This window comes from Ruditapes philippinarum, unplaced genomic scaffold, assembly GCF_026571515.1.
Source record: "Ruditapes philippinarum isolate M1 unplaced genomic scaffold, ASM2657151v2 ctg1047_1_1_1_1, whole genome shotgun sequence".
Taxonomy (NCBI): Eukaryota; Metazoa; Mollusca; class Bivalvia; order Venerida; family Veneridae; genus Ruditapes; species Ruditapes philippinarum.
In genome coordinates this window covers 129631-143224 of record NW_026859122.1, presented here as the reverse complement: position 1 = coordinate 143224, position 13594 = coordinate 129631, and the positions used below count along the sequence as shown (strand labels likewise).

General features: G+C 31.3%; 2 protein-coding genes across 3 annotated transcripts; both read right to left on the bottom strand.

The window, feature by feature from the left end:
• Positions 1 to 1080: 1080 nt before the first annotated feature.
• LOC132755341 (uncharacterized) lies at positions 1081 to 3261 on the bottom strand. The gene is made up of 3 exons (XM_060746212.1): positions 3115 to 3261; positions 2395 to 2457; positions 1081 to 1903 (listed from the first exon to the last, which is right to left on the bottom strand). The coding sequence occupies exons 2-3, from the start codon at positions 2455 to 2457 to the stop codon at positions 1364 to 1366; spliced, it is 603 nt and encodes a 200-aa protein (XP_060602195.1). The 5' UTR covers positions 3115 to 3261; the 3' UTR covers positions 1081 to 1363.
• Positions 3262 to 7064: 3803 nt separating this feature from the next.
• On the bottom strand, positions 7065 to 13578 carry LOC132755322 (uncharacterized). 2 transcript variants are annotated; one of them, XM_060746178.1, is made up of 6 exons: positions 13531 to 13578; positions 11897 to 12135; positions 11035 to 11254; positions 10346 to 10480; positions 8636 to 8727; positions 7065 to 7824 (listed from the first exon to the last, which is right to left on the bottom strand). In XM_060746178.1, the coding sequence occupies exons 2-6, from the start codon at positions 12128 to 12130 to the stop codon at positions 7276 to 7278; spliced, it is 1230 nt and encodes a 409-aa protein (XP_060602161.1). In that variant the 5' UTR covers positions 12131 to 12135; positions 13531 to 13578; the 3' UTR covers positions 7065 to 7275. The 2 variants fall into 2 exon arrangements, with proteins under 2 accessions (XP_060602161.1, XP_060602160.1); XM_060746177.1 differs by having other exon boundaries at positions 13468 to 13575.
• Positions 13579 to 13594: the final 16 nt, after the last annotated feature.

Here is a 13594-nt window from a genome sequence, read left to right as displayed (position 1 = left end):
CATGTAGAGTGTGTCAGCCAATTTGCAAATACATTTAGATATGTATGTGATAGTTAATTATATGTGTTGATTTGAAAATAAGACAAATTTGAACTATAAAAAGGACGTTTTTGTGGGTTGATATTTACATGTTTACGGATATTGAAGAGTTATTAGATTTATAACCTCACTTACGCACAAAGTCAGGTTTTGCAATGGCAGTGTATCTGTCTTTCATCGTTGTCCACAATTTGTTTTTAAACCGCTTGATGGATTTTGACCAAACTTTACATGAACGATTTTTAGGTGGTTTTCTCCAAGTTCTATAAATGGTTCCAGTCTGATGCTTAAGTAGTTTGCAGGATATAAAATAAAATCTTTAAAAATCTTCTTTTCAGAAATTACAATGCCCATGTATTACCTTGTGGTTCTCTACAAAAGTTATTTAAATCATGCCCATGGAGTCAAAACTGGTTCCTGTCCCGGAGTTCATTGAGTTTATATAGACTTATATAGTAAATCACATTTAATAAAGAAATAAAGTCTTCTGTGAAATAACAATGTCAAGAGCTTAGCAGGCATCCATAAGCTTGTTAAAAATTATGCAGCATGGTAAAAAATGACGTCATTACTGATTAACATTTGGACCATTTTCTAGCAACGTATCTCAGGTGAGCGATCCATGGTCCTCTTGTTGATATAGATGTGAATATCACGATTGAGTGAACTTGGGACTATCAAATATCTGAAACGCCAAAGCTGGAATCGTGAATATCAGATCAATCGTTACAGCCCTTTAACAATGTTACAGAAGAAAATCCTTTCCCACATTTTTTTTCCAAATATTAAACGATAAAACATAAACCTGTATGTATATATAATTTAATACAATTTGTAAACAGTATACAAAAATACACTTAAATAGATAAAAACAATATATTAGTTTATATAGATTTGCTGTCATCAGTTGTAAAAAGCTGTGATAGAAAAGTAAAAATAAAATGTAAGATAAAAAGTAAAAATAAAACATAAGATATAAAAAGTAAAATTTGGGATATAAATAGGGGAAAAACGCAAAAGATAAAATGTGTGTAGATAATTATGATTGTAAAGAAACTGATAAGTTGCAGACGAACGATGGGATTACTAACCTCTACCGTCTGCCAAACTTATAAATGCGATAAAACAAACCGACAACCGATACCAACAAGAGAAATGTGATACCGTCTTAAAACAGTAGAATGGGAAAAAACTTAAAACTTTTTTTACTAATATTCGGCTTTAAACTGGAACTGACGTTTATTTTGCTCGGGCGCACGCTAACCGATTGATTTATGCTGAAAGTGTTGCCAAGAGAATGACTTGGAGGTGGAGTAGAAAAAAATCATGTCAAGGGCTGTAAAAATCTTTCTTCGAAATTCTTTTTTGTAGTTGTAATATACTGAACGGTATCCAAATTATTACAATCGAAGTGAGAACCATGAAAATTTGCGCTCGTTATGAAAACTTCGGCTTTGCTTCCACGGACACAACACATAAACTTGGCATGGAAAGTTTTCCCGGGGTCCACAATCTTTTCGTATATGGACTCAAGTCGCGTCTGCATCTTTTTGCTTTTGTCGTCTGACTTTATTTCACCTGTAACAGTTTCTTGTAGATCTGAGATTGATTTACTGAAATTGCACTTTTCTCTCACATAAAAGCTTGCGATTCTATCGTCTGCTTCATTCAACAAAGCTATCCTGCAGACCTCTTGCATGCGTTGCTCGTCAAGAAAGGGTGTTACAAGGTATACTTTTGAGGTTTTGTACGCCAACCATTTATTAAGCAACGTCTTCCAGAGCGGGTAGATAAAATCTTTTCCACGAAACACCCCACCATCAGAAACGTCTCCAAGCTTTTCTTTTAATGTACGTTTATCCCACTGAAAATAAAGGTTAATTTATCGTACTGGGATGTATATAGACTAGTATATGATAACTTATGTGCTTATGACATGAAATACGAGTATACATATATTATTTAACTTTAAAGATATCCAATCAAAAAGCAGTTGCGATGCTCTCAATGTATAAATATATTGATTTTACCATTGTTTGAATAAAACTCCTTTTTTGGCTAATATTTTATGAACTATAACTGCCAAAGCTTACGTATTGGACATGAAACATTGTCTATTGGACCATTACAAAGTTTATTCAAATTATAGGACTGGGGTAAATTGACCCTTCTCCTATGGATTATCGGTTTTCCTAATATGTATATTGTAAAAATTTTAAATACCATCGCTTAACCAATAAAGGCTATAGCTAAGATATTTGACATGAAAGTCAACCTCTACCAAGTTAGTTTAAATTCTAACTCTGGAGTCAACTGTTACACTCTCGCAATCAAAATGTACTTTGAAATACTCACAACGTCTATATCTCCACCTATACCATCCAGGGTTTCAAATCCTTCACTGCCACTCTCTGCCATCTAAAAGGCACCAGTTTATACATATTTGAATAGTTTGCAGTTTTATACTTGTTGTTTATATATCTTAATCTCAAAAATTATTGATTTTCCTTTTTATATTAAATTTTAACGACTGGTATTGCCTTAGTTAAAGTGAAATTGTCCATGATGGAAGGTTTGTAATACAGTTAGTTATTATTTTTTATTGTATTTAGTAGTTTTAAAAAGATGTTGTAGGGCTATAGCATATCTTTATATAGCAGATAATAAATTGCTCTAAAACACATTATTATTATCATCATCATTATCATCATCATTATTATTTATTATTATTATTATTGTTATTATTGTTATTATTATTATTATAATAGATAGATGTTCATACTAAATCACTTAAATCTCGATCTACATTTTGTTCAAGAAATATTTTATGGTGATATCCAAATGCAACTTTTTTGAATGCTTTTATCAACATTTGAAATTTCCTACCGAAAAATTTGCCCAATGTATATCAATCCACATAAAGCCATATAGATAATTAATTTGTATTCCTCGGATTCCGTGGTTCTAAAACACTCGAGAAATTTTCGTTTAATTGTATAAGAATATGAGGTTATTTTCATTAAATGATTTTTTTAATTAAAATAAGTATTTCCACAATTAAGTATAAAAGGGTACCTTTTAATAATATTGTTGTCAGGCAGAAAAAGTAAATTCCGTTTTGATACGTCGTGAAACTTGACAATTTTATAATGATAGGTATTATAATATGTTGTACTTGACTGTCCACTTATCAAATGACCTATATCCTGGGCAAATATTTGTATTGAAATTGAAAATCAATATCGATCTTGTACATGAATTTATTTTATGAGCTTTATAAGTGGTAACCATCCTTATTTTGTGTAAGATAAAGCTAAATTATGATACTTGCCTACGCAAATAATTTTTAATGGTAAATAAGTATTTTCAACATATGTCACTAAATATTATACGATGTGTGTCGCGAATTAAATGATATCAACTGTCTAGCTTTTCTATGCTTAATGTATGTCGCTAACAACTTATATGATGTTGGAAGACCGGCGCAAAGTGAAACACTTCCGACAAGTGTGTTTTTTGTTGTTGTTTTTTTTGTTTTTTTAAGTACGAATGGTGGCCTGATTTCGACTTTTTTCTGTAAGACATTTTTCATATCTATTCTTACTAAATATATAATTATTTTACAAAAACAAGTTGAGATCGTTGCCTAGAAAATATAAGTGCATGGCAGTTATTTACAGTTAAACTACAAGTCAAAGTGTTTCAACCTTTAAAGAACGTATTTGTTTCAGTTTACACAACCAATTTCTTCTGAAACGTCTCAAATTAAAAAATAAATTTATTTTCTGTAATTCCAGAGTGCCGTCCCAACAAATTTTGCTGACGACTCGGGGACAAGAGATCATTTCAGGTCCCAGGGCAACAATATTTTAGTTCACATACGACCATAATTTTGTAAAAATCTGTGCAAGATATAGGCCTTGGGTAGTGCTATATAATGGTGTGTGAAACAGTTTGGTTTGCATGATGACCTTCACTGGTATACAACTGATTAGTCTCAGGACGATGAATTATTTTCTACACACACAACAAATTCCCTATGTGATTAATGTACAAGGTAGGTGTATACACCATATCAGATACTGTAAACTACCTGTGTATGATTGTGTCATCAATAACAAATAACATAATTCATAAAAGTGTTTTAAAATCTTTTACTACTTTCCAATACATGTATATCAATCAACAACTAGTGTATGAACAATAGAATAAACAATATTATAGCATAAAATCGGCTATTTTTCCCTCTTTTGCCCATGTTATAACGGGACCAAAACCATGTGTTAACATAGTCACGCGCTCTTGTTATAGCCCGGTTTCACCTATGCGCAATACATACAGGGCCCAGTAAACAAACAAACAAAAAATGACGATTTGGCCTGTTTGCCGAAGAGTCATGCGCTCTTGTTATATTGAAATTTATTTAATTCGAGGGCCTCAGTCGCATATTTAAGTAACTATGCCGGAAAAACGGCGTATAGACATCGGTGCTAATCTTGGTTGTCGCCCTTTCTAAGAAACGGACAGTTGTCAATGTAAACAAATACAGTAGTTCTAATCTACCTGTCATTCAGTTTAACACTCCGATTAACTTACACAACTAGATAACACAAAATTAATATGAGAAAATGTTTTTTATTTATGTTAATGTTGATAAATGCTCTTTATATTTCTTTGAGAGAATAATGCTTAGTGCCTGATTTTTTTATAAACTTGTTTGTTTAAAAAAAAAACCGATTCTGATGTCACTGATCTTTTTTCTACCGTCAATCTGAAATCATTCTAAGAATTTCTGAGGGTCATGTTTTGTCTTGGGTAGAGGGTAGAGTAATGTAACGTTTTTTTCTTGAGATAATAAATCTCCAAAGGCCAAGCTTTGTTAAATCATTTAAAATTCAAAATTTCGTTCGGTTCCGAGAATTTTCCAAGTTGTTGGTCCGGAAAAATGAAACGCATACGTAAAACATAGAATTGGATAAATACCGTCCAAGCACAAGACTTTAATGTAATTGTGTTTTGTATAAACTATACATCACGAATCTGTTTGAAAATTTTATGCTATAATAGCGTCAACGCACGTTTATTTCGTGTTATAAAGTCTGCAGAGTCCCTCGGAACTGTTGGAGCCCTCGCCCTACCGGGCTCGGGCACCAACCGTTCCTCGGGACTCTGCAGACGTTATAACACGGAAAAACGTGCGTTAACCCTATAATAAAAAACACATTACAAAATTTCACTAAAAAGAATGCCATGATGGCTTTACATCGCTCAACTAACATGCATTGTTAAAAAATCTGCACTGCAGAAAGAAACAAACAGATCACATTTGGTGCGTTATTTTTGACCCCAACAGCGTGACTTTTTTAATTTCCCTTGACAAAATGCTACATACCAAATATCTAATCTCTAGACATTTAGTTTCCCTAACATTAAAATGTGTTTCCAAACAGGTAAAAATAAAGTAGTTTTGACAGTGGCATTATCAATACTTGTAAAAAAAACTTTTTATACAACAACAAATCGATGTTTCATGCCACAAATCGATGCTTCATGCCAAGTATCAATGCTCTGAGCACTGTAGTTTCAGAGGTGAGGTCTTTTAAAACATGTTTACGAGTCTATGTAAACTAATAAAACAAGTCGATATTTTGATCCCAGGGGCATGGTCCATATATCTGTTGTAGAGGTCCTCAGGGTATTATAAAATTCTATGAGCCAAATATCTAAACTCTGGGCATTGTACTTGTAGTTTTTGTGACGTTTTTTTTTTTAATTTCAGTTTTATAGTCTTATTTCTACTTGTGAATCAGACTTGAACCATTTTATCATTTGTAGAGGGCCACCTTGGGGATTATTCATGCAAGTTTGATCATAATCCATATTGTCGACAGGACAAGACGTTGTATAAATCAACTGAAGATAATGATGACCAACAAACATATTAATATCACAAAAGCAAAAAGAAGGGCTAAATCTAATGTTGTAAGAACTTGTTGCCCAACCCATTTGTATTTTGATATATACTCATTATTTGTATAATATGTTTGTAAACATGTATTTAATGCAATAAAATATGTTAAAACTAGAAAGCTAAATAAAGAGTGTTAATACTGTAAAATGAGTGACAAAATTTTCAATGCTGCCAATACAGGCACATCGAGAATAAATGCAAAATATACCCTTATCTTGGAAAAAAAATACCATTTCTTTCAAACTTTGTAGGAGTACAATGATTTTATATATAAAATGGAATTCTAGCTTTTGTATATATAATACATACTTATGAACTTTTTTAATAAAGCAGTTTAATTGCTGTAGATAGAAAGGGGTCAACAGACAATAAAAAATTATCATATGAAACAAGGATAACCCATACATGTATATCAACAATACAATGTGGTTATGAAAAATTCCTTTCAAAATAGTCAACCAAAATCTTTACAAAAATTTCCTTTGCATTCATTAACATAAAATCTTAACTCTTTTCATTTCGTATCACAGTCAATTAAAAAATACTTAAATAGATCACATGTTAATGACAATGTAACATAGATAAACAAAATTAATAATGATATTGTACTTCATTCAAAGTGTACACATAAAAATCTCCTCTAACATGTACATATAAAACTAGCATAAAACCATGTTAAAAAAGTAAACAATGTGTATATAAAGAAAATCTAAAAAATAACATTTATGGTAAAGTGATATATCACAGGCAAGAATCTATTCTAAAATGCACTAACTTAAAAAGCTAAACTTACAACAATATATAAACAATCAAAGCAATCTGTCCCTTCTTTCTTATCTGATCTTATAAGTTGCAAAACCAAATCACAACTAGTTAACAAAGAAAAATTAATAAAAACACAGACATAAAAATTAGTTTCCTGATCACTCTGAAAAATGTCTCCATTTTGCATATCATCTTTCCTTTCACTGCATCTCCAAATATATACCGGTATATATATTTTTTTAAAATTTGAATGTCTCAACAGTGTTTCATAGATAATACAGATTTATTAGAATGGAATATTTTTCAGTATAGTTCAAATGCCTAAAAAGTACTGTTATTATAGCATCTACCTCATACCTATATACTAAAACAATTCAATAATATTATCGGTAACTCAAACTTCCAACATATAATTCCCTACAATCATATCTAAATCTATGATGCATGTTAAGTTACATAATCTAGCAGAGTCATATGTATTTAGATATGTCAGTGTTCCCTTATTTCTTTTCTAATACTGAAGCATTGATTGGTGCCAGAAACCTTGAGATAAATTCTACGTCTGACATCGTCTGAAACTGTACACTGTCCATGTTGCTATATTCAAAATGGTCGCCATGAAAGTTGGCACTCGTGATCAGCACTTCTGCTTCGTTTCCTTTTATACAAGCAATAAATTTTGCATGAAACCTTTTCAGTGGATATATAATATTGTTGAATATTTTGTATTCTATAAAAACCTGGTCCTTGACGTCATACTTTTCTAATGCATTTTGCTTCACTTCAAATATATCCCTATTATGGTCACATTTCTGACGCACATAAAACGCGTCAAGGTTAGCCTCAAGACGATGCTCAAGGATGATGTTGCAGACGTCAACAAGTCGGGAGGAATCGAGAAATGGCGTAACAATGTAAACTTTACGGTCAGGATCACTGAACCAGTGGTGTAGTACAGATTTCCAGAGTGTGTAGATAAATGTAGAACCATCCCGTACACTGCCGGTGCGTAGATTATCAAGCTGTGCCGTTAATGTATCTCCTGACCACTGTAAATATAAACTGTCTTATTAGAGAAATGTTATATAATATCATAAATCTTTGGTTTAGAAAAAAAGGTAATGAAATAAAAAGACTGTTTAAAGACTTTAACTTTGTTATAAGACTATTTCAATAGCGCTGCTACAAGCAGAACTGTATCATGCAATACAGAAACCTATTTTGAGCATCAATTAACTTGACATCAAAAGTGCCTTACTATGTTGCCTCTTTAAATAAAGGCTTTATTATTATTATTACTCTCCAACTTCAAGAAAGGGTAGATTATTGCAAGATACAATGTAAAAGTATCATTCACTCAATGAAAGTTTTTGTGCACAAGCATATATTCTCTTTTTCTAAGCAATGTAACAATGATACACACCCTAAGCACATTAATTATTTCAAAACAAAAAAACTTGTATGAATAATTTTAAAGAAAGGGAAAGAACTTCAAAAAGTGCTCTGTGTTAGTGTGAATAGTTTTAAAGAAAGGGAAAGAACTAAATTGGTGCTGTATGCTTCTTCAATAAACAGAAACAACATGGATGTTATGTTAGAATAATACTGTAAAATAATAATGTCAACATCATTGGTAAAAGGAAGGTGAGTCAGACTTATAGTTCTTGTTGTTTGATGTACCCTCTAAAATGCTTCAGTCATTTGGTGACAATATTATACTGTAGCTTACAGTTAAAGAACTATGTTAAAACAAAGTTTCGAACATACATCTACAGTTACATTAAACATACTATATAATATTCATTTTTAAGATAAAAAAAGCCACATAAATTTACACAACAAAAAAGAAGGACTACATACTACATCTAGAGAGATAAGTTTAAGCTCAGTTGCCAACTGGTCGGCCATGGAATCTTCTGCTATCTTCAACCTCTCCCTCAATGTAGATGTTTCTATAGCAACAAGTAAATTTACAACAATATTCTTATACATTCTGTATGTTCACTAGTTGACAAAGTAAGCATAGTAAATGAAAATAGCATTCACAGACGAAAATCCTAAAATGAATTTTTCAGATGGGACAAAAGTTTTGGAAAGACTTTTGACTGTGTCCCAGGAATTGTATTAAATCATCTGACAATCAGTCTAAAATATAAAACTAATCAAACTGGTTTTCTTTTATCTACATTTATACAAAAGTTCTGTGTAAAAGTGTAACACTGTTTGGTACCACCTTCCTTCCTTTCCTGTTACCATAGAATTACAATAACTATATATATTGACAACATTTTTGTGTTTATTGCCAGCAAAAGGGATACATTTAAACAAGTTTTTATTATGGTAACCCTGATGCCATAGATGTTAAAGGACAAGTTAAATCAGTGTCTGAGGCTCAAAAAGAATTTAAGGTATTACAGAGTAGAAAGAAAATGAAAAGTACAGCACCCAATGAACCAGGAAATAAATAAAACATAAGTAGTAATTTAAACCAGCAGAAAATGTTATTTTATCTATATACATGTACATGTAGTTAGAACTTATAAATAGTATAGCGTTTTCCAATATGTAATAAAAAAATCATTTTGAATAATACTTAAATTCTGGAAAAATAAAATTGCCAGAAATTCTATTTCCTGGAAGCATGCAGATTTAAAGTGTCTAAAGCTTTATATTTGCTGCAAAACTTTCAATTTAAAAAAAAGTACTTCCAAGATGTTTGTATGAAATAGATATGGTAGTAAATTGCCTTATTTTTTCTAATCTTAAAGTGACATTATGCTCATATTTTCCTAGTCAAATTTAGCTGAATTGACTTTATATTTCAAAAGATTGACTGTTAAAATGGTGTTTGACCAACAGTTGATATTGGAAAACGTTCAGGATAAAATTATAAATCTGCCTAAAATATAAAAAGACTGCCCCACTCTTTTTATAAACTGAGCGTTATAGGTAAATTCTAATTTTACAGTAATTTTACTTATGTAAGTGCATAATTTATTGTTTATGGGAAGTTAATTAAAAGTATTTATGGCAAAATGAAAACTTATTTTGATATTCACCTGTTCACTCACTATATACCATTGGATAGGCATAATGTCACTTTAAATTGCAAAATCATTGCTAAATGGATAAAACCCGTTTTAAAATAGCAGAAAAATATTTTGTTCTGCCACATTTTATTCTGTTTTACTTCAATAAAATGTATGTTAAATTACAGAGACATTCTATGTTACAACTCTTTCAAGAATGGAACATAAGATTACTGAACAATATAATTTTACTAATGATTAATTTTAAAATAATATTTCATGAGAACTAGCTTTATACACTTTAAATTAAGCTCAAGGTTTGCCTTAAACATGACCTTGAACTTATTATTGTAAGAACATATTTCTAATTCCAAATAATTTCAAATATATTGAAGTACATACAATTTGGAAAATATACATTGTAGCTAAAGTTCGCTTATATTCAAACAACCATTTTAAAATAAAATCTTTCTTTTAACACATTTTACTAAAAAGAATTTACAATACGTAAGATTGCAATAAAACATTGTATTAAATATACCTGTCTCTGTAACTGTAGTATTTTCAATATCAAACTTTGCCACCTCTGTGTTAACTGTATCCAGAACTGTATCTAAATCATCAGCGACTTTAATAGCATTATCTTCTCTCTCTCGTACTTCTTTTTCTTCTGATGCTTTAAAAAAAATCAACTCACCATTCTTTATTCTGGTAATTTTTGGAACCTTTTAACTTTCTGCTCTTTAAAAGATATCTTTACTTAACATTTTACCTATATTTCACTATTTATGAGCCAAGGAAGGGGGATAATTCAGAGAAAAGACAGAAAAGGCCATGCTATTTATAAAAGATCTTGGTCTGTGTCCTTCAGTTATGATCCTGAAACATTTGTTAAATTTCTATTAAATAGCTTAAGTAGTATCATGTAGAACTTCCCTGCAGACCCTTAACCAGAAATTCAAAAAGCTCAAAAAGGGAAATAATTTGACAAAAACCCTGCTTGAGTTATGGGACTTGATCAGGAAGGTACAATTATATTCCAGTAGACATATGTAGTCCATAGCTGGACAGCTTCCTCTCTGTTATAAATTACTCAGCTGCTGATACCTCTGGACTTGAACACAGTTTCACTTTCTTACATATTATATATAAACTGGTACTAAAACAAAAGTTATATTTCTGACAGCATTATATCAAATTATAATGTAATCAAAATTGTAATCAGCATACCTTTCTTCAGTGTATCATCGTCCATCAACTGTTTCCAACTTTCAGTATACTGGGAATAACATGTACTCAGACGCTGTGGATCTTTGATTGGAGCATCATATGCTGACAGTATACTAGGAAATGTGTTTATAAACCATTCCAGAACAAAATGTCCTTGAATCATCAAAGTACCTGTGCTCATAAATGTTGTAAGGGTAACACTGTCAACTTTCAATATTACCTGCAAATATAATCATTTAACATTAACTTATAATAGTTACAGTACAAACGACAATACATGTACATATTAGGGCTGAAACTGACTGAAAGAAGAACAAATAAAGAAATGAATTTAACATGTAGGCATTAATTATAAGTGTATAAAACATCATGTATCAGGACTACTTGACAACAACTGGTAAACCCAAAACTGGCGATCGCGATCACTTTTTTGTATTAATATTACTAAACAACATAACAAGGGCAACACTTTGGCAAGATACGCCCGTCACAAAAGGTTTTGACAGAGATGTGGGCATTATAGATATGCATATAGGAGATATGCTCTGGGAAATATCCAGAAAATATCTTGTTCATATCTGCCTTGGGATGATATTAAGTAACTAAGTTAACAAATTTCTCTGGGTTTTACGCCAATTTTAACATATCTCTTTGTCATAAGTTGACTGTCAAAAGTGACTGAGTACTAATTCCACATGAATCATGACAGTTAAAACAAAACAGCTATGAGCAATTGTAATTGAGCAAGCGACCCCCTGTATTACTAATCCAATGCTTTCCATATTAAGCTAAGTGGATGGACACTTTGTATTCAAAAGAGCTAATTTAAATAAAGGCTTAAAAGTTTCAAAGAAAGTTTTACCTTATCATTGCCATGCTTATCATACAATTGCTTGTATGGAAATTTCGGCATCGGATAATTATTCTTATGTCTTAATACCCGCAACCAAAACATAGCTAAAGCAGTTGATCCATGCTTTGACCGATGCTTCACTGTGATTGTGTTGCTCTTGGAAACATCTAGGAATACCTGTTCTTGTATCTTTGTATATACAAACTCTCTTATTGATCTTTCTATGGCTGTTTCACCCTCCATGGCTCCTTTAAAAAATAACATATCTAAATACAGTAGAATTTCTATGAGTCAAACTTTATCAGTTGATTTTCACAATGTGTCAAAGTAAAATGGAAGTGCTAATTTTTCCCCCAATAAATTTCTTATAAAAACCTATATATGAATATAATAATTATATTTGTTTTAAAGGCATTCTTATTATATTTACATCAAATACATAAAGAGTACCTATGTGTAATTGCAATTGGTTACATATTATTCCTTCACACAGTTATGTATGTTAAGTCGCAATACACCCATAAACACTTTTCATATGAACTAGGTAAATAACCGAGGTATATCGAGTGAAAAAATACGAGTTGTTTCCCTTATCTTCGAGTAAAATTGGTATCTCATACGCTAAGACAATACAAATTAAGCCATTTTTAAACCGCTTGTTTGTTGTGATTAAATGTCCGATTTTAAAAATTATTACATCAATGGAAAGCTTGGGATCTAAGCTTTGTCACAGTATATAATTTTACATATCTTTTGACACCAAAGTATTTAAATTAACTGTTAAACCTACCATATGTCAGCCCATTTTACATACGATTTATATATTGAGATACGCAACCGGTTATCTTTCCTCGAAAACCTACTGAAAAGAATAGCCTGTCGTCTGCTAGTTGGGGAAAGTGTTTATCGGTGTATGGTTTAATATAGATTGTTCTAAAATTTTGATTTTCTTTGCGACTGTATTAATTAAGAGACGCCCTGTCATATGTGACCTTTTTTTAAAGGTCCCTTGGAAAGTCACATTGTCTTGAACATGAGCAGCAAAATACTTATATAACATATCGCCCGCACCGCAAACTCCAACTTTGCCAAGAAGGCCATACTGGCCGCATGATAATAAGAGTACATAGATTGTTTTACGTGTTCTTGGATTGCTTTTATTTGAAAATCTTCTAATTTTTCGACATATAGACTATTTCTATTTTTTTTTACAAAAAAACAAAAGTATCAAATCCAGTACTGGTATTTTAAGAATAGTATATAACAGTAATTTACGAAGTTACAATTCGGTATTGGACCGATACCGGGAACTTGTGTCCAAACATAAAAAACCTAAGGTTCAGGATTTGTGAGCATTTTCACTAACCACAGAGGCTTTATTTAAAAGAAAGTTGATGGTGTAGCCCTCACCCTCCCCTCCTATTTAAAGAGTTACGATCGTTAAGTTTAGGTTAATTTCTTTGGGTCGAAACATTTTGGGTCGAAAACACGAATTTTTGATAAAACACTTTTTGTTAAAATATTAGCTTGGAAACCAGACCCAATTTTTTAAGAACAATATATAAAATAGAGATATTTACAAGTAAAATCGTGCTTTCTTATTAAATGCAGCAAATACAACGAAAGGATGATAAAATTTTAACCTGTCAATATGTCAATATCGACTTAGCAACTTTTGTTTATAAACACCGGTTACCTTCATCGTGA